The sequence below is a fragment of the Dromiciops gliroides genome, chromosome 2 (assembly GCF_019393635.1).
Source record: "Dromiciops gliroides isolate mDroGli1 chromosome 2, mDroGli1.pri, whole genome shotgun sequence".
Lineage (NCBI taxonomy): Eukaryota > Metazoa > Chordata > Mammalia > Microbiotheria > Microbiotheriidae > Dromiciops > Dromiciops gliroides.
Genome location: NC_057862.1, coordinates 190326739 through 190343309, shown reverse-complemented (window position 1 = coordinate 190343309; position 16571 = coordinate 190326739). Strand labels below are relative to the sequence as shown.

The 16571-nt window shown below is 35.6% G+C and overlaps 1 protein-coding gene across 3 annotated transcripts in view; it reads right to left on the bottom strand.

The window, feature by feature from the left end:
* Positions 1–16571, bottom strand: part of EIF2AK4 (eukaryotic translation initiation factor 2 alpha kinase 4) — a 106112-nt gene that overhangs the window by 6361 nt on the left and 83180 nt on the right. For all 3 annotated transcript variants that reach the window (XM_043988619.1, XM_043988620.1, XM_043988621.1), the window contains 11 exons: positions 15346–15514; positions 14352–14468; positions 12417–12482; positions 9806–9970; positions 9054–9188; positions 8795–8902; positions 8132–8260; positions 5199–5285; positions 3450–3562; positions 2054–2112; positions 1178–1275 (listed from right to left, as the gene is read on the bottom strand). In XM_043988619.1, coding sequence (XP_043844554.1) covers positions 1178–1275; positions 2054–2112; positions 3450–3562; positions 5199–5285; positions 8132–8260; positions 8795–8902; positions 9054–9188; positions 9806–9970; positions 12417–12482; positions 14352–14468; positions 15346–15514 — 1246 coding nt within the window. The remainder of the gene's footprint in view (positions 1–1177; positions 1276–2053; positions 2113–3449; positions 3563–5198; positions 5286–8131; positions 8261–8794; positions 8903–9053; positions 9189–9805; positions 9971–12416; positions 12483–14351; positions 14469–15345; positions 15515–16571) is intronic.

The following is a 16571-nucleotide window of genomic DNA, read 5'->3' as shown; positions in this document are numbered from 1 at the left end:
AATGCTATATCAATCTGAACTATTATTTAAACTTAATTCACTTCTGTCCCCAATTAAGCTAATCTTCCAAGGCCCATTTTAAAGTCCACTTTTCACTGAACCAGGTTAAAACATTTGTATTTACCACTATTAGGTCTATATCCCCAAGACATCATAAAAAGGAAAAGGACCCACATGGACAAAAATATAGCAGCTCTCTTTGTGGTGGCAAAGAATTGGAAATTGAGGGGATGCCCATCAACTGGGGAATGGCTGAACAAGTTGTAGTATATGAATATAATGGAATACTATTGTGCTGTAAGAAATGATCAGCAGGTAGATTTCAGAAAAACCTGGAAAGACAAGTGGACTGATGCTGAGTGAAGTGAGCAGAACCAGGAGAACATTGTACACAGTAACAGCAACATTGTGTGATGATCAGCTGTGATGGACTTAGCTCTTCTCAAGTAATACAATGATCCAAGACAATTCCAAAGAACTCAAGACAGAAAATGCTCTCCACGTCCAGAAAAAGAACTCTGGAATCTGAATGCAGATTGAACCATACTGTTTTCCCTTTTTTTTTTTCTTTCTTGAGGTTTTTTCCTTTTGTTCTGATTCTTCTTTCACAACATGACTACTGTGGAAATATATTTAATATGATTGTACATATATTACCTTTGTTAGATTGCTTGCCCTCTTGGGGAGGAGGGAGGGAAGGAGAAAAATTTGAAAATCAAAATCTTATAAAAATGAATGTTGAAAACTGTCTTTAGATGTAATGGAAAAAATTAAAATACTATTAAGATTGAAAAAAATTTAAAATAAAAACATTTGTAAATAGGAGCCAAAAATGCATAAGGAATTGCTGCCTTGGTTTGTCTACTTACTGTAGATGGGCCACTAACATAGTACTTTAAATATTCACAAAGCTCTTTACCTATGACAACCCTGTCTGGTAAGTATTGCAAATATTACTATCCCTATTTACAGATGAGGACACTGAAGAGCAGAGAGGTTAAGTGATTTACCTATAGTTTTCCAGGTATGTTTTTCTTATTTTGATGTTTCCCGAAACATCCTATGCTTTGGAAGTAGGAAGAAAAAGTGTCATACTTTTAGGAAAGTTTCCATATTTCTTATTTGCATTCTCCCAAAGTTGAAGACTTGAAAAACTAAAGAAAGCCTCAGTGCATACCTGAGTTTCATACCGCCGCCTGGTGCTGGCTGATAGCTTCTCTGGGGCTATAACACTCACATTAGGAACAACTGTTGCTCCATGTATTTCAAATAAACCTAAATCAAAGAGAATTTAAAAACACTATTCACTTCTACAAATTGTACCATATTGAAGGCAAGAAGGTAAAATACAAATAAATAGGATGCCGACCAAAGGCTATATTTGTTTATAGTTACAAACTTAAAGACAATATTGGCATGAAATCTTCCAAAACCTAATAACCTCTCTCAGATTTCATCGTGGCAGGTTATCTCACTGATCCTGGTACAGAGTCAATGCTGATAAAAGTGGACCTAAGTGGTATAATCCTGTAGAAGCTTAGAAAGCCAAATAGCTTCTCTTTGACCTAAATGGGGAAAATTTATGGTACATTTAACTCAAATACTCTTTTTGCCTATAGAAAACTTCATTTATATATTACCTTCTTTCAAGAAATTATAGATTTAATTCTTATTCTATAATCTATAGGTGGGGAGGATTTAGGAAAGAATTGTCTATATGTGCTCTGTGGGTCAAACTGAGGCAGAGAGAGCTTAAGCTCTGCCTAAAGTACATAAGTTGGTAGAGCAGTTAGGACTAGCACCTAGGTGTATGATACCTGGTCAAATAGTCTGTATACTAAGGAATACTCTTTCTAGACTAGAGTTTTCAAAGGACAGTAAAATTAGCCAAAACTCCATTTTATGAAATAATCTTTTGAATAAACATTACTATAACTTTTTTTTGTATTACTAGGAGTTAGCCGAAATCATAATATAAGCACTGCAAAGCAAACATACAGTATCAAGTCAGACACTACAATTATTTTGTCTAGTCTATAATTAGTAGTTATACCTGAAGCATTAGAAAACGACCCCTTCAGATTTTGCCCTGTAAGATTATCGGAAGCTTCTCTAAAAACAAGCAAACAACAACAATTAGAAAAGTAGCCAAGAAGGCAAAAGCAACCTATATCAATGTAAGTTACAGTCAATTTTTTTCTACTACAGAAATGCTTTTCCCTTGATCATTAAGGTATAAACTTGCATTGATTTTTGGTCAAAGGTAAGTAAAAAATGACATAAGATGTCTTTCAAGTGAACAGATACTTAGAGAAAATACTCCAATTTTTTTTTATCAGGATTTAAAAGTTCTGGCTTGCCATAAGGTGCTAATTTCAATTAATTATAATAGAAATTCTTTCTGCTCCCTTCACAAAACTAGAAAGTATTAGTGATAGTCTACCCCATCCCCTACCCTGGAGGCTGGCCTATAGGAGAATAATTTGGTAAATAAAGTCAATCACTTCAAAGATGTTCTTCCAAAAGCAAATGAATTAAGTTTATAGCCTTTGAAATGTATACTAGCCTTCCTCTGCACCACCGCCCTCCCCCCGCCCCAGCAATGAGGGTTAAGTGACTCGCCCAGGGTCACACAGCTAGTAAGTGTCATGTGTCTGAGGCCAGATTTGAACTCCTGAATCCAAGACCAGTGCTTTATCCACTGTGCTATCTAGCTGCCCCCCAAATAGCCTTATTTCTTAGGAATACAGGGAAGTATTAATCTATTAATAAAGCAAGCCATTTACATTAAGATTTTAAATTGCCTGCTACAACTAAATCTCATCTGGCTTTACATTTTTTTAATAATGTTCTCTTGACAACTTTGTTAAGTAGCTGACTTATTTACTCCTAGTCCCTTGGCTTGCAGCTGTTATCAAGTGACTTCAGTAACTTTACACTGTCACTGCAAAAATTTAGTGCTAAATACAAGATGGAAACTCTTTCTTTGAGGCAGAACTGGATAAAAAAGGAAGCAGCAAATGGGAGAAGCTACTATGGTAGAAATGGGCAGGATGGGGTCGAAAAAACTTAAAATCTCATGATAGTAAAATAATTTTAAAGATTTTCCCATTACATTTCTTTTAAATAACTTAATAAAACAGTTCACAAAAACATCAGATTGAAGAAAAATACTGACAGGCAGACTCCAGGTCTTAAGAATTCCTTGACAATGACAAAACAGACTTTGGGATGTTGATGTATGTAACTAAAGATCAAGAGGAAGGCACGTCTCCAAAATTGTCTCTTCAGATTACTTTCTGAACTTTCCAAAGGGAATAGAAAACATCTATTAAAAGCTATTTTGGTTAAACATCACTCTAAAAGGAGGTTCACCAATAGCCTAATTTAAAAACTAATGTGGGTGTTACACTTAAGGAACCATTTGCATTTAATATTTGTTATATTACCTGTTACTCTTTTCATCACAGACTTTGGTCCTTAGTTTCTGTACCACGTGATCCACAAGGTCAGATTCTAGCACTCGTTTCTCTGTCTGTCTTTCCTTCTCAAAAGATTTGACCTTATAAGAAGAAATGGAATAACTAGATAAGTTGCAGATTTCTGAAGCTAAAAAGTAGAATCAACAAGTTGTAGAAATGGTAAAAGCCATTTCTAGAATGGTTTTGCCTTAGAGACAATTATAAAATGATATGCTTCATTCTTTTCCCTGATAAAGTAAAGGAACCAAATAACTGGGAATACTTGTAAAGCAACTAACTGTTCCTGCCAGAAGATAATGTTTTTTTCCATATAAGTACTCAATAAATGTTAAGTCTGTCTGATATGTAGATGTAGCTACACTGTAATTCTATGTGGGCATGCTTAAGCATCTGTAATGTGTGTACACTCCAGTTTTTAAGTTTCTGTGATATAGGAAATTATCCATATTATAGTTCCAGGATTTGCTTTAAAAGCTTGTCTGTTTGGGGCAGCTAGGTGGCACAGTGGATAGAGCACCGGCCCTGGATTCAGGAGGACCTGAGTTCAAATCCAGCCTCAGACACTTGACACTTACTAGCTGTGTGACCATGGGCAAGTCACTTAACTCCAACTGCCTCACCAAAAAAAAACCACAAAAAAACAAACCTTGTCTGTTCTTCCGGAAGACTCAGTTACTCAGTTAGACTAAAGAAGGAAGGGGGAGTAATGTGTGTTGGTCTCTGCACTGGTTATCTCCCTTGCCTGGATTACCCACCCTTTCTCCTTACCTCTGCCTTTTAGAATCCCTTTTTTCCTTCAAAACACTGCTCAAGCCCCACTTTATACATGAAGCTTTTCCTGCTCTCTCCTAGCTGCAAATTCCTTCTGCCCTCCCCATAATTTGTCTTGTGTTTACTTCTTTATGTATGAGTCTCCCTGATAGAATTTAATCTCTTTGGGTTATTTTTGTTTGTTAAATTTTTGTCTTGACATCCTCACTGCCTAGCAGAGTGCCTGGCATATAGTAAGCACTTAGTAAATGGTTGTTAATTAATCAAAAACAATGTTGTATAGTATATTCTACAGTCCCGTTGTATCAGATTAACAATACTAACTATTCCAAATAGATGCTGAATTAATATTTATTTTTTATTCCTTTAAAAATAGTCAGAAATCAAGCAGTAGGCCATAAAGCAGAATAAAGGTCAAGGCATTTTAAGGTAAATCCAATTTTCCAAAAATGTCAAATCAAAAAATGTTGACGGAGCCAACCAGGTCAGTAGAACTCACTAGATCTTTTCTTAGAAAAGAATGAGAGGAGAAAAAGAATGACCAAAAAATGATCATTAAAGGTAAAAGTATCTAAAAAGATTCAGATCTAGATCAATTCTTTTTTGATGTATTTTCTCTGGCAAGTATACTATTTCAAAGGGACAAGTATTGTTTTTTTTGTTTTTTGCTTTTTTTGCAGGGCAATGAGGGTTAAGTGACTTGCCTAGGGTCACACAGCTACTTAAGTGTCAAGTGTCTGAGGCTAGATTTGAACTCAGGTCCTCCTGAATCCAAGGCCAGTGCTTTATCCTCTGCGCCACCTAGCTGCCCCAAGGGACAAGTATTGTAACGGATTCCAAATTGTATCAAGCAAAGTACCTGTCCTGCCAAAAAGCTGTCTTTCACAGTCATGCATCGGTTAAGAAATCTGATCACAACTCCATTTAATTCCCTAGAATCTTTACCTTTACATGGTTTCCTTCCTTGTCAGAAACAAGAGCCACGTAAGTGATTTCATGATGTCTGCAATACTCCTGCAATTCCTCTTGAGACTGAAACAATAAACAGCAAAAGGGAGTATAAAACAAACTCCTGAAGTCTTTGACCAATTAAGCAGGAAACATTGGAAATGTTCATTTCTTTTATTCTGAAATGAATTATTAAACTTATTGCTCCTCAGAGTATAAAATATTCAACCAAGGCAAGGTTCATTGATCAGGACAAATCTTTTGCCTTCTTTCTTAAAAATTAAGAAACTATAAATCAATTACTAATGGCTTGTTTTTAAAAAGTTATATTAAATTTAACATGGTAGTACTAACCTGCCTTAGTTGTCTGGGAGCCCTTTTGAACTTTTTCCTCATATTTTAAAATGTTTTACTGACAATTTTTTCCTTTTCTTTTGCATTACTATCACTAACCTTTACTTTCCTCCAACTCTCCCCTTTTCAAAATAAAAGCCCTGCTTTGTTAAAAAAAAAAAAAGTATAGTCAAGAAAACAAATTGACACATGGGTCATATCAGAAAATACATGCCTCATTCTGTACCTGTGGTAATCTACCTTTCGGCCAAGAGGTAGGAAGAATGCTTCAACATCAGTATCTGCAGTCAATACCAGTTGCTACACTGGTCAGTTCTTAAAAATTTGAAGGTTGATTTTCTTTACATTACTGTAGTCATTTTATAAAAACAGTTCTCCAACTTAACTCTGCATCAGTTTCTATAGCTTCCCTTTCAGTCTATTATATTCATATAACATAATTTGTAGATTCATTCTCCGATTGATGGGCAACCATATTGTTTCTAATTCTTTGCTACAATGAAGAGGTGTAGTTATAAATATTTTTGTACATAAGGGTATTTTTCCTCTGTCTTTAACTTCTTGGGAGTATATACCTAGAAAGCAGTATTGCTGGATCTAAGAGTATTCCCTGTTTCTAGACACTGGGTAGTTTTTATTTTTACTGATGTTTTAAGTGGGTGTAAACAAGAAATATTGTTAGGATTCATGGTGAGGTTTTCAAAATCTGCCAACATTAATAGAGGTTACCAAAATCACATTTTTTCCCATATCAAGTGAAAAAGCACATGAGAAAAGTAAAGGCAAATGAGAAGTGACAAAAATACTAAAATAAAAACAGTATTAAAAGCTAAAGAAGAATTAGTGAGCAAACTGGAAAGCAGTTTGTGCCTCCTCCCACCAATAGGTTTAGACTAGCATCTTAAACCACATAACACAATATATTCCAAATAGATATTCAAGTTAAATACAAAAAAGGTATATCTAAAAAAATAAAAAATATTGATGGATTTATCATTCACAATTATGGCTACGAGTAGATTTTTTTTTACGAGTAGAATTTTTAATCAAAGAATAGAAGAAATCACAAAAACTATAATTGATTGTTTCAATTACATGAAATTGAAAAGCATGAACAATTTGACTAGAAAAAAAATCAAACTTCACCATCAAACATCTCTGATAAGGGTTTGATATCTAAAATATATATAGAGGGAATTAACACAAATATGTAAGACCAAAAACCATTTCTCAATAGATAAGTGGTCAAAGACTATGAATACTTTTTAAAGAACTTCAAACTATTAAAAATTATATGAAAGATTGCTTCAAGTCACTAATAAAAGTAGTGTACATCAAAACAACTCTGAACTTTTATCTTTGCCAATTTGCTAGGGGTAAAGTAAAAAAAGATGCAGTGGAGTGGTTGTAAGAAAACACCAATTTAATGATAATGGAACTATGAATTTGTCCAATTATTCTGGATAGTAATTTGGACGTATACTTAAAAAGAGGCTAAATTTTCTACAGACCAAACCCAGAGATACACTATTAGTCACGGACCTCAATGAGATCAAAGAGAGAAAGGGCTCATGTATGCCAGAATATCCACAGCACTTTTTGTTGTAGCAAAGAACTGGAAGAAACAAAGTGAAAATACCCTTGAGTGATTAAAAAAAAAATACACACACACACACACACACACACACACACACACACACGCAAAAGTGGTACATGAGTGTAGTATATTATTGTCCCATAAGTTTTACCAAAGAAACAAAAACCAGAAAAACAATATACACAATAATCCTAACAATGTAAGTGTAAAGAACAATAAAATGAAACTAATGGTTGTGTAATTATGACAGAGGCAGCTAGGCAGCTTGGTGGATAGAATGCCAGGCCTGGAATCAGGAAGACTCCTCATTCTGAGTTCAAATCTGATCTTAGATACTTCCTGTTTGCCTCAGTTTGAGGCAAATGAGCTGGAGAAGGAATGGCAAACCACTCCAGTATCTTTGCCAAGAAAACCTCAAATGGGGCCATGGAGAGTCAGACACAACTGAAATGACTGAACAACAGTAACAAATTATGACAGTGTAGCTCCTAGAGATGAGTTAGAAAATGCACCTTTCTCCTTTCATTGGAGAGGATGGGCAATAGCGGTGTTGAATGTGGCATATGCTATTATATACAGCTGATGTGTTGCTGAACTGTTTTTTCTTTTAAAACCTTTGTTATAAGGGAAGGCATGCGCCGAGTAGAGAAGTGGGGGTTTGGGGAGGGAGGGAGAATATTCAGAAATAAATGTGATGTAAAAACAAAAACTAGGATTAGGAGTCACTTTAGCAATCTACAAGTAGTACTAAGGAGGGCCAGTTAATTATCTGGAGATCTCCCTTTTAGAGGGTACAAGTAGAGTTGTCAATATCTGTATGAAAGGAGAAACTCCAAAAGCCTCAACTCTCTAGTGACAGAGTTTTTAGGAAACTGACTAAAGAGAGATACCATCTGACAGCTCTATAAAGGAACAATAAGATTAGTCATTAAGGAAATTATTTTTCTGAACCTTCTATAAGAAATTCTTTCCACTTTACCTGGGACCAGTCATACATGATTTCTGCTGCAATTCCTGCTGTCCAGAGTTTCTGGGTAATGTTGATGGCCCTTGGCATGGACATCTGACCAACACTTACAACTAGTAAGTCACAAGAGCTTATTGTAACCTGGATCAGAAACAGAAAGGTTTTATGCTTTGAGGAATCAAGTTCTTAGGTTGTACACAGGAGAGCTAAACTTTAGGTCACATTGATTTGAATACTAATTTCTTAACTATTGTTCCACATTTGGGACGACAAATGCAAGACAATTTGCAGAATTCTTTCTTTCAAAATGACATATTGAAATTCCAGTCTTTTGGGGTTGGTTGAAAACTAAATGACTCTCATATCAAAAGGGTATTCTTTACCTTTGGGAAGCCTATCTTTTTTTCTTGTGTTTCAAGAAAAAGAACAATTTAACGCTTTGTGGCTCACATTTACATTTGTTCCCCAGTGCTACTGAATTAGAAGAGGTTATGCTATGAGGATGTCAATAGTTATCGTGAGGTTTGATATTAAAATCAGATCCTAAGTCTTTAGGCTGCTATTGCTTTATCTATGGATAAGTAATTCCTTGTGAATTACTGCAAAACAGGGGAATAATGCTTTTTGAAATGAAGCCAGCTCTTTAGGAAGGTAAAGGCAAGAGCCCAAACTTACTGGTTCTTCCATGTTGATAACAGCTGCAGATATTTTATCTATGGCAATGCTGACTCCAATAGCAGAAGGAACTGGTCCCAGTGCTTGAGGTCCTCTAAATTGGGGGATCTAAGAAAGTAACAGCATAGTCCTGTTGATGAGATGCAACCAACTATTCAACAGATATTGAACAGAGTGTCTACTCCTTACCACATATTTTATACCACATACACAGCATCAGAATCTAAGAAGAAGTCATGTTTAAAGGGTGAATACTTACCAAATGGTCATACCTGCCACCAGCTGCAAGGATCTCAGGCACAATTTTTTGCCTCCGTTTGATGAATGCAACAAACTGAAAGATGACCCCATTGTGTTGCTGTACTTTATAAAAGAGGCCCAAATTTACTGAGACCTGCAAAGCCAAATATCATAAATGTGTTAGGCAGAGAGCTCCAAAATATAGAACATAATGCTTTGGTGTATGTGCTTACAATAGCAGCAAGTTTTGGCATCATACCTCTTTGGCCCTATTATGCTAGATCACCATAATGGTAAGAACAACAATCCTGAAGTCCCCTGACTGGTCTTGCACAGAATGTTTGAATTAACAACGGACACTGATATAGTGCCTTAAAGTTTGCAACACATTTATATACACATCATCCCATTTGAGTCTCACAACAACTCTATGAGGCAACTGCTTCAGTTATCTTCCCCATTTTACGGATGAGGAAACAAAAGTTGAGATAAATTAAGTGGTTTGCTCAGGGTGGCCTGGCTACTAAGTGTCTGAGAAATAATTTGAACCTAGATTTTGAATTTTTATTTTTCCAGTGTTTCATCTATAATGCTCCCTCATACAAAATCTTATTTTAAATGGAAGGTACTGCTGCACATCAGAAAAAAAAAATTAGGTCAGAAGAATTCTAAGGAAAACAATGACTTGCCAGAAGAAGAAAATCAAAGAAAGCCACCGTGTTGGGGCTATTATTACTATTACAAATCAGACAGGTCAAACAGTCTCCAAACCTTTATGCCAAGCTTCTTCAGAAGTCCAACAACCTCCTCCAGATCTTTCATGCCATGTTTCACCAGCTGGGCAACCCCTGTTTTCTGTTTTATAATTGAGTTTATTGTTGTAGCGAGGTCTTGTAAATCTCCCTTTTGCTCAATAAATTTGTAAAGTCGACACAGCTGAAAAGCAAATAGCTTTAATTGAGCTTTCAATCAACAGTATTGGAAGAGCCATTAAGCAGAGGGTCTTGTATGCACAATGAGACATTTAGGCTCTTTTTTTACACCCCAGGTGGGAAGGAGTTTTGTGAAAAGTCAGACACAGTCTTAGACATAGTATCTATCCCGGATGCTCCTTTACTGAGAGTTACAAAGAAAGAATCAAATCACAAGTACCTTCCCCATCTGGTCTGGATACACAGTTAATTCAGATCAACAAGGGAGGGTTAGAGCTTCCATGATGCAACTGTGTCTTATCCTACCCCTTTTTCCCATCTTCACCCCCCCCCCCATTCTCTTCTTCAAACTCTGTTGCTTTAGGCCAGAGGGTGAGGAAACGGATAATTTCTGAGTAACTGGAAGGCTGGTCTAGGATAGTCTAAGAACTCTCTTTGATAGCCTCATAAGTGGGCTGCAAACATTTAATCATGTTCACAGACTGATTTTCCTCCTTTGGCAGTTGAGCCCTTTGGCAAGAATGAAGAAGGAACTGATAAAACAAAAAAGACAGTACAAAATACTTCACCTTCAGGTAAAGATTACTGATTTCACCTTATCTGAATAACTGGCCACAATCTCATATAAGAAAATGGAATTATAATTGGTTTAGCTCAATATTCTGCATAAATATATCTGTGTAATCATTTTTACATTTTTTTGTTTTTACAAAGGCTTTATTTTCTTCTCATGAGAAGGAGGCACCCTAGTGTGCAGCTAGTGGGTGCCCCCCCTTTTTCATTTTTACATTTTTATAAAGAAACTGGTTCGTGTTCAAACTGGACACTTTTGTTAGTGTGAAGAATAAAGCCTGATTTAAAGCTTTTAAAAACAATAGTATTAAACTTTTATTGAGTAAAGAAAAGTTTTTTTTAAGTCCAAATGCTGTCCCAATATTTATTCAGGTACTTGAGTTAAAAATAAAACTATTAATAACAAGAATATTTTATTAAACATATTTTTCAATTCAACACAAAAAATCCCAAGGTTCCACTCACTATCTGAAACCCAACATTTTGTCTAGGATTCAGAAGCCCTGGTTTTAATCCTAAAACTGTTTAGCTTTGTGAGCTTCACCAAACGATTTCAATTTCTTCCTTTGTAAAATGAGGGGTGGGATGAGCCAGTTTCTAAGATTCCATCCAGCTCTAAAGTTCTTTGAGAGACTATGGCTCCACCCTTTAACCTTACACTTGAACAGGTTTTCTGCTATTTGTAAATGGACTGGTTTCTGTCCATAGATGAATGTGTATATACAATCCTTTGTGTTTGGAAACGGTACTACTGATTACACTATAAGATGGTAACACCACTTCCAAAACTGAAAAATCTTTTATGCCGAATTCCTATTGCTAGACAAATGATTTAGTTTGTCTTTGTGATTGTCTGGGAGAATTTCTTTTAAGCTCTAATTTGTGTGCTTGAAGAACATACTCTTTAAAGTTTTGTTTTATGGACTAAAACTATGGGATATCTGGATTATGGAAGCTATGGAATAGAGTTCTATATGTATCCCCCTAACTTTTGGGGAGAACAGCCAAAAAGCTTAACTGAATGTCAACAGGAGTTGAAAAACTGAATGTGATGATACTTATATTGAATTTTTGTTCTGAGTTTATCTAACAGGGTTTTGAAGCATCCTGCAACTGGACTTTTGATGCTCACCACACAATCTTCCAATTCTTATGCTCATGAGAACAAGGGCTGGAAGCGTGCTAAGGCTCAGAAAGAGTCTTTATTTTTCTGAAGTCAGGATCATGTCAGGACTCCCTGCTTTGTCCTTTCCTGTTCAGTGAACTCTAGGTGGGTGTGTCATTATGTCACAGTTCAATGTGTTGAAATGGTGAGATAATTAGAGACAAAGTCCTGTACTAGCCCAAGAATTATTCCCTAATCTCTGAGATAGCTCAAAATTAAGATTTTTGGGAGCTAACAATGTACCAGAAAACCAAGAGCTCTCTTTAAGTTCTGAAAAGGAGTTGAAAAGAACTTAAGAATATCCAAGTGAATTTTCTTAGTTCTGCCCACGGTACTAGTACCATATAGTTTATTTCAGGAGACTATGACTAGTGCTCTCTCTTGGCATAGCCAGGGGGGTTGTACCAAAGCATTGTCTAACAAAAAGGGGCTTTAAAAGAAAGTGACTAGTGACCAGGAAAGAACAAGGTGATTACAGGACATTAAAAAGAACCATGGAGAGACATTCTTTGGGATCACAGTGTTCATTCCACCCCCTCCCTTAATACTGTGAGTTGCCATGGTACCCATTAACACTCAAGGGAAAAAACCGTGTTTGAAAAGTAGTATAAAGTGCTCTTACCTTGAGAGAAAAAGAATATGGTGACATTTTATGGCATGATAGATTATAGAGTAAGCTGTAATATGCTATATACTGTTAGAAGGTACTTACACTGTTAGAAGACAAAGAAAGATTGCAAAATTTAGCTTCTACTTCTCTCCTAGTCAGTTTTTCAGTCTATGCAAAAGAAAACAAAATGAAGATGAACCAATTTCAGTTTCCTAGTAACTGACTCTCAATGAAATAGTTTCCAGGTTAATCTTTATTTTTATGGCAGCAAAATTGTTCCCAATCCTGAAAGGGGGGATCTGATTCCATGATTAAAATATTAAAACAAGTATAAGTTTATATACAGATGTTCACTAAAGTTATTGTAAAATCTGAAAACCCCAAATGTAGATAAATTAAAACAGATCAATATGCTTGTTGAAATATGGCTGTTTAAACTTGACTTAAGGTCTCCAAAAAAGGGTAGACATATTGCAAAAGAAGCATGTTCTTGAATGAAAATTACTTTCATTTGTAATAAAAATGGAGCACTAAGAGGTGTTGAATGACATACTCAACCACTACAATTATACAATTATAATAGCTGACACTTATAAAGTGCTTTATATGTGCTCTCATTTGATCCTCAACAACCCTGTTGGGTAGATACTGTGCATATTATTGTCCTCATTTTAAGAATGAGGAAGCTAAGGTTCAGACAGGTTAGGTGACTTGTCCAGGAGCACAAAGGCAAAAACACCATGGCAGTTGGAGCAATGGATGTGACAGCAGGAATGGGAGGAAAGGACATAAGCTCAACATCTGGCCCCTTAGCCGGTGTTAGTTAAACCAGATCATTCAATGTGGCACATTCATCTTCAGCTGGGGTTGGCTACCACTACCAACAAGTCACCAGAGTCACCTTTGTCTATTTGCTGTGATCTAAGGAGCTCATGTCCCCCTTGTGCCTGGAATGTAGCCCCTCTGTGGAGAAGTAAGAAGTGAGGTCTGTGCACAGACTGTTTTCGGGGCTCCTGTACCAAAGATCAAAGGAGGTTAACCCAGAGTAGCAGAAATCACAGTAAAGGCTTTCTAATTTGACGTATTAATTTGAAAAAGTGTAACTGGAAACAAGCACAACAGTCAGGCAGCTAGGTCAAAGTAGGTGTCACAAATCCAAAAATGACTTTTATTATTCATTTATAGAAGAGGGAAAAAAATAGTCAGAAATAGGGTGTGTAAGATTTTCATTCTTTTCCCCACCTCTCCCTTTATTTACTAATAAGAAATTAGAACATTTATAGGTTCTTTGCCTGTGGAAACAAGATGGTGAAGATGTCTGGTGCTATTTAAATAATGTTATTCCAGTCTTTTAAATTTAAGTATTTCCTCAACCCCCCCCCCATTTTCAAATTAATAATTTTTTTCTGTATATCTTGTTTTACCTAACCACTTTGTTTTCTTGTTCTCTTTTGCTAAAATGCTCAGTGTTACCTGAGAGCCACAGAGAGATAGGTATTCAGTAAATATGACCAATGAGCAAGCTCTGTAAGAGAGGTCCAATTCAAGGTCACATATTTGTCCTGATTTAATACAAGGCATTTCTAGGCTATTGCCATATTGCAAAGAAACTTCAAAGAACCAATTTCATGTTTTTATTCTGAATGTTCCATTGACTACATTCATTCCTTGAGCCAATAGGATGTTTATGAACTACTCAAAACAATTTGTAGGACCATTTCACCTAGTAATCTGATAATATTCTAGGTGGGGAGACTACAATGACTAGTATTTTCTCTGTTATTGTAACAACCTATGTTGATCCTTAGATTTGTAAATACCTATAAAGGCTATGGATTAGTATATAATCCATAGATTCTTTTAATTATCTTAATTTTGTAATAACCTAGTGGAGAATTTCCCTTATCACTTTTAATATTAGAGTTAAATATAATAATTTTAAATTTGTACCAGTAAAAAAGTAGTCATACATTATTTTTCTTCATGAACATTGGCAAGAAGTACTTATATGTAAATAGAAAGTCACTGTTCACTTACCACAGCATCATATAGAATTATGTAAACTTGATTGAGCTTATCTTCTGGAATTCCACAATATAAGAGTATTGCTTTCAGTATGGCAGTGTGGTTCAAATAAATATTGTAATTTCTTTCCTAATATGAAGGAAAAAATAGTTATCGGCATTTGAGTATAGAAAAAAAGATGCTCCACTCTATTTTCAAAACTGACTTTTTTGTCATCTCCTTTGGTCACTTAGCTTTTTCATTAGAATGCTTAAATTTACCAAAGTCTTCACGTCTACAAGGTGCTAGAATTCTAACTTGGTTGAGAACCAAATTACTTAGAAACTAGAGGGCAGAAAAGGTGAACTAAACTCTTGGCAGTTTCTAGTTGTCTGTCCAGTGGAGGACTTTAGGCATTTGCAGTACCAACAGGGCATTTTATACATGATAAGCCTCTTGTGTTTTAAGGTGTAATTTTAGTTCAATGGAATATCATGGGTTAAAACTAGCAATTATTAGTTATATTCATGCTTATCATACTTTTGCCTCAGCCGGTTTCATAGACCTGAATGTAAATGATTTTTAAAGTATGGGAGAAGAGAGCATTTCTTAAAGGGTGCTAGGATGCTAAATACTAAATGATATCTACTTGTAAGAGTTCATGCAACTTAGTTCTATAGAAATTATCCTTTAAACATGTCAAGAACACGTGTATAACCTAATACTCAACCAGTAAGTTAAATATCTGTTTACTCAGTACTATACTAGCTGTTGTGGGAAATAAAGGAAAAATTGAAGGTGTCTACCTTCAAGGAGTATGCAATCTAGTTGGAAAAAAGATTCACAATGAAGTGACAAAAAACATGGGCAGTATATTTAGATATCTTGCATTAAATGTTTACATGTAAAGTACATTTGTAACTATGCCCAAAGCGCTGTCTATTTGATTTAATAATAACTCATTTACTGGAAAAAAAATAAATCTATAGGATGGGAGATCAGTGTATATTAAAATATGAAAAGAAACCTGAAGCACTGGAAACTCTTGGATGATCTCATAGATGGTGTAGATTATTTCAGCAATGGGCAGAAAACTATTGCTAGTAGAAGTGACGATATCAAAAGCACATTCCAGAAGTTCTTTGGGATGACATCGATCTAATTTGCGTGGTCTGAATACACGTTCTATACAATATCTAGAGAAAAAACCCAGAGTTTAAGATTACTTTATTGTATTCTAATGTTTACAAAAAATAGTGTAGAAATTAAAAGGAAATGAGAAAGAAAACTCAACTGGTAGAGCGTTTATTAGGACACAAGAACTGTGTGACCCCATGACGAGTACAGTGGAGTCATGGGGTTAAGTTCTGCAGTCAAAAAGTAAGCTATAAGACTTAAAGATGAAAATACTATGTAGTAAAAGATCACCCTTGAAAAATCCCTTGAATCCTCCATAAAGTATCTTAAACAGTTTTAGCTTAGGAGGGGCTTGGGTCTCTTTAAGAAAGAACCATTTGTGTTGGAGAGCAGATGAACCTGGAAAGAACTAAATTAAAATTTTATTTTTTAGAAAACTCAAACTGTGATTATGAGACAGGAAACAGGACTTCTACTCAAGCAGCAGAAAAAAAAAACAAGGGTAAAGGCTTAGTTGGTAGGAAAACTAATGATTAGGTAAAGATCTTCTGGAAAGGGTTTCACACTTAAGTGTGGTTAGTTAGAAAAGGATCAAACACCACATAACTGTCACTTATTTTCTGCTTTATCGTGAGGAAAGAAAGGACAAAAGAACATCAAAGGAAAGTTAGGTGTCATTTAGCTAACCAAGAATGCTAGTATGGCCAAAATAGCTGTTATTTTCAATTGCTCTACCAGCAAAAATTTATTAACTACACTGACTGAGGGAATGATTTAAGGAGGAGATTTTAGGATCATACTCCATGACACTGAAGAGAGCTGTTCAAACTAGGAGAGGCAGGGGTAACTAAGACCAACTTAGGGGAAAGCAGACTCATGTCTCCTATTTCATGCTCATGCTTAGGCATATACTCAGTGAACTGAATGGCACCTACAATATTTAAATTGTTGTTTCTCTCCTTTTTTATTTTGCTCAGCATGTATAGCTGAATTCAAGTTAAATGCATCTGTAGACTTCATTGTATGCAGAACTGAAATGTGATCCATGCCCCTATTCAGTTTGGCCACTGACAAGCTTTGTGTACCTTGGTTCCTTTACTCTGAAGGTATTATCAT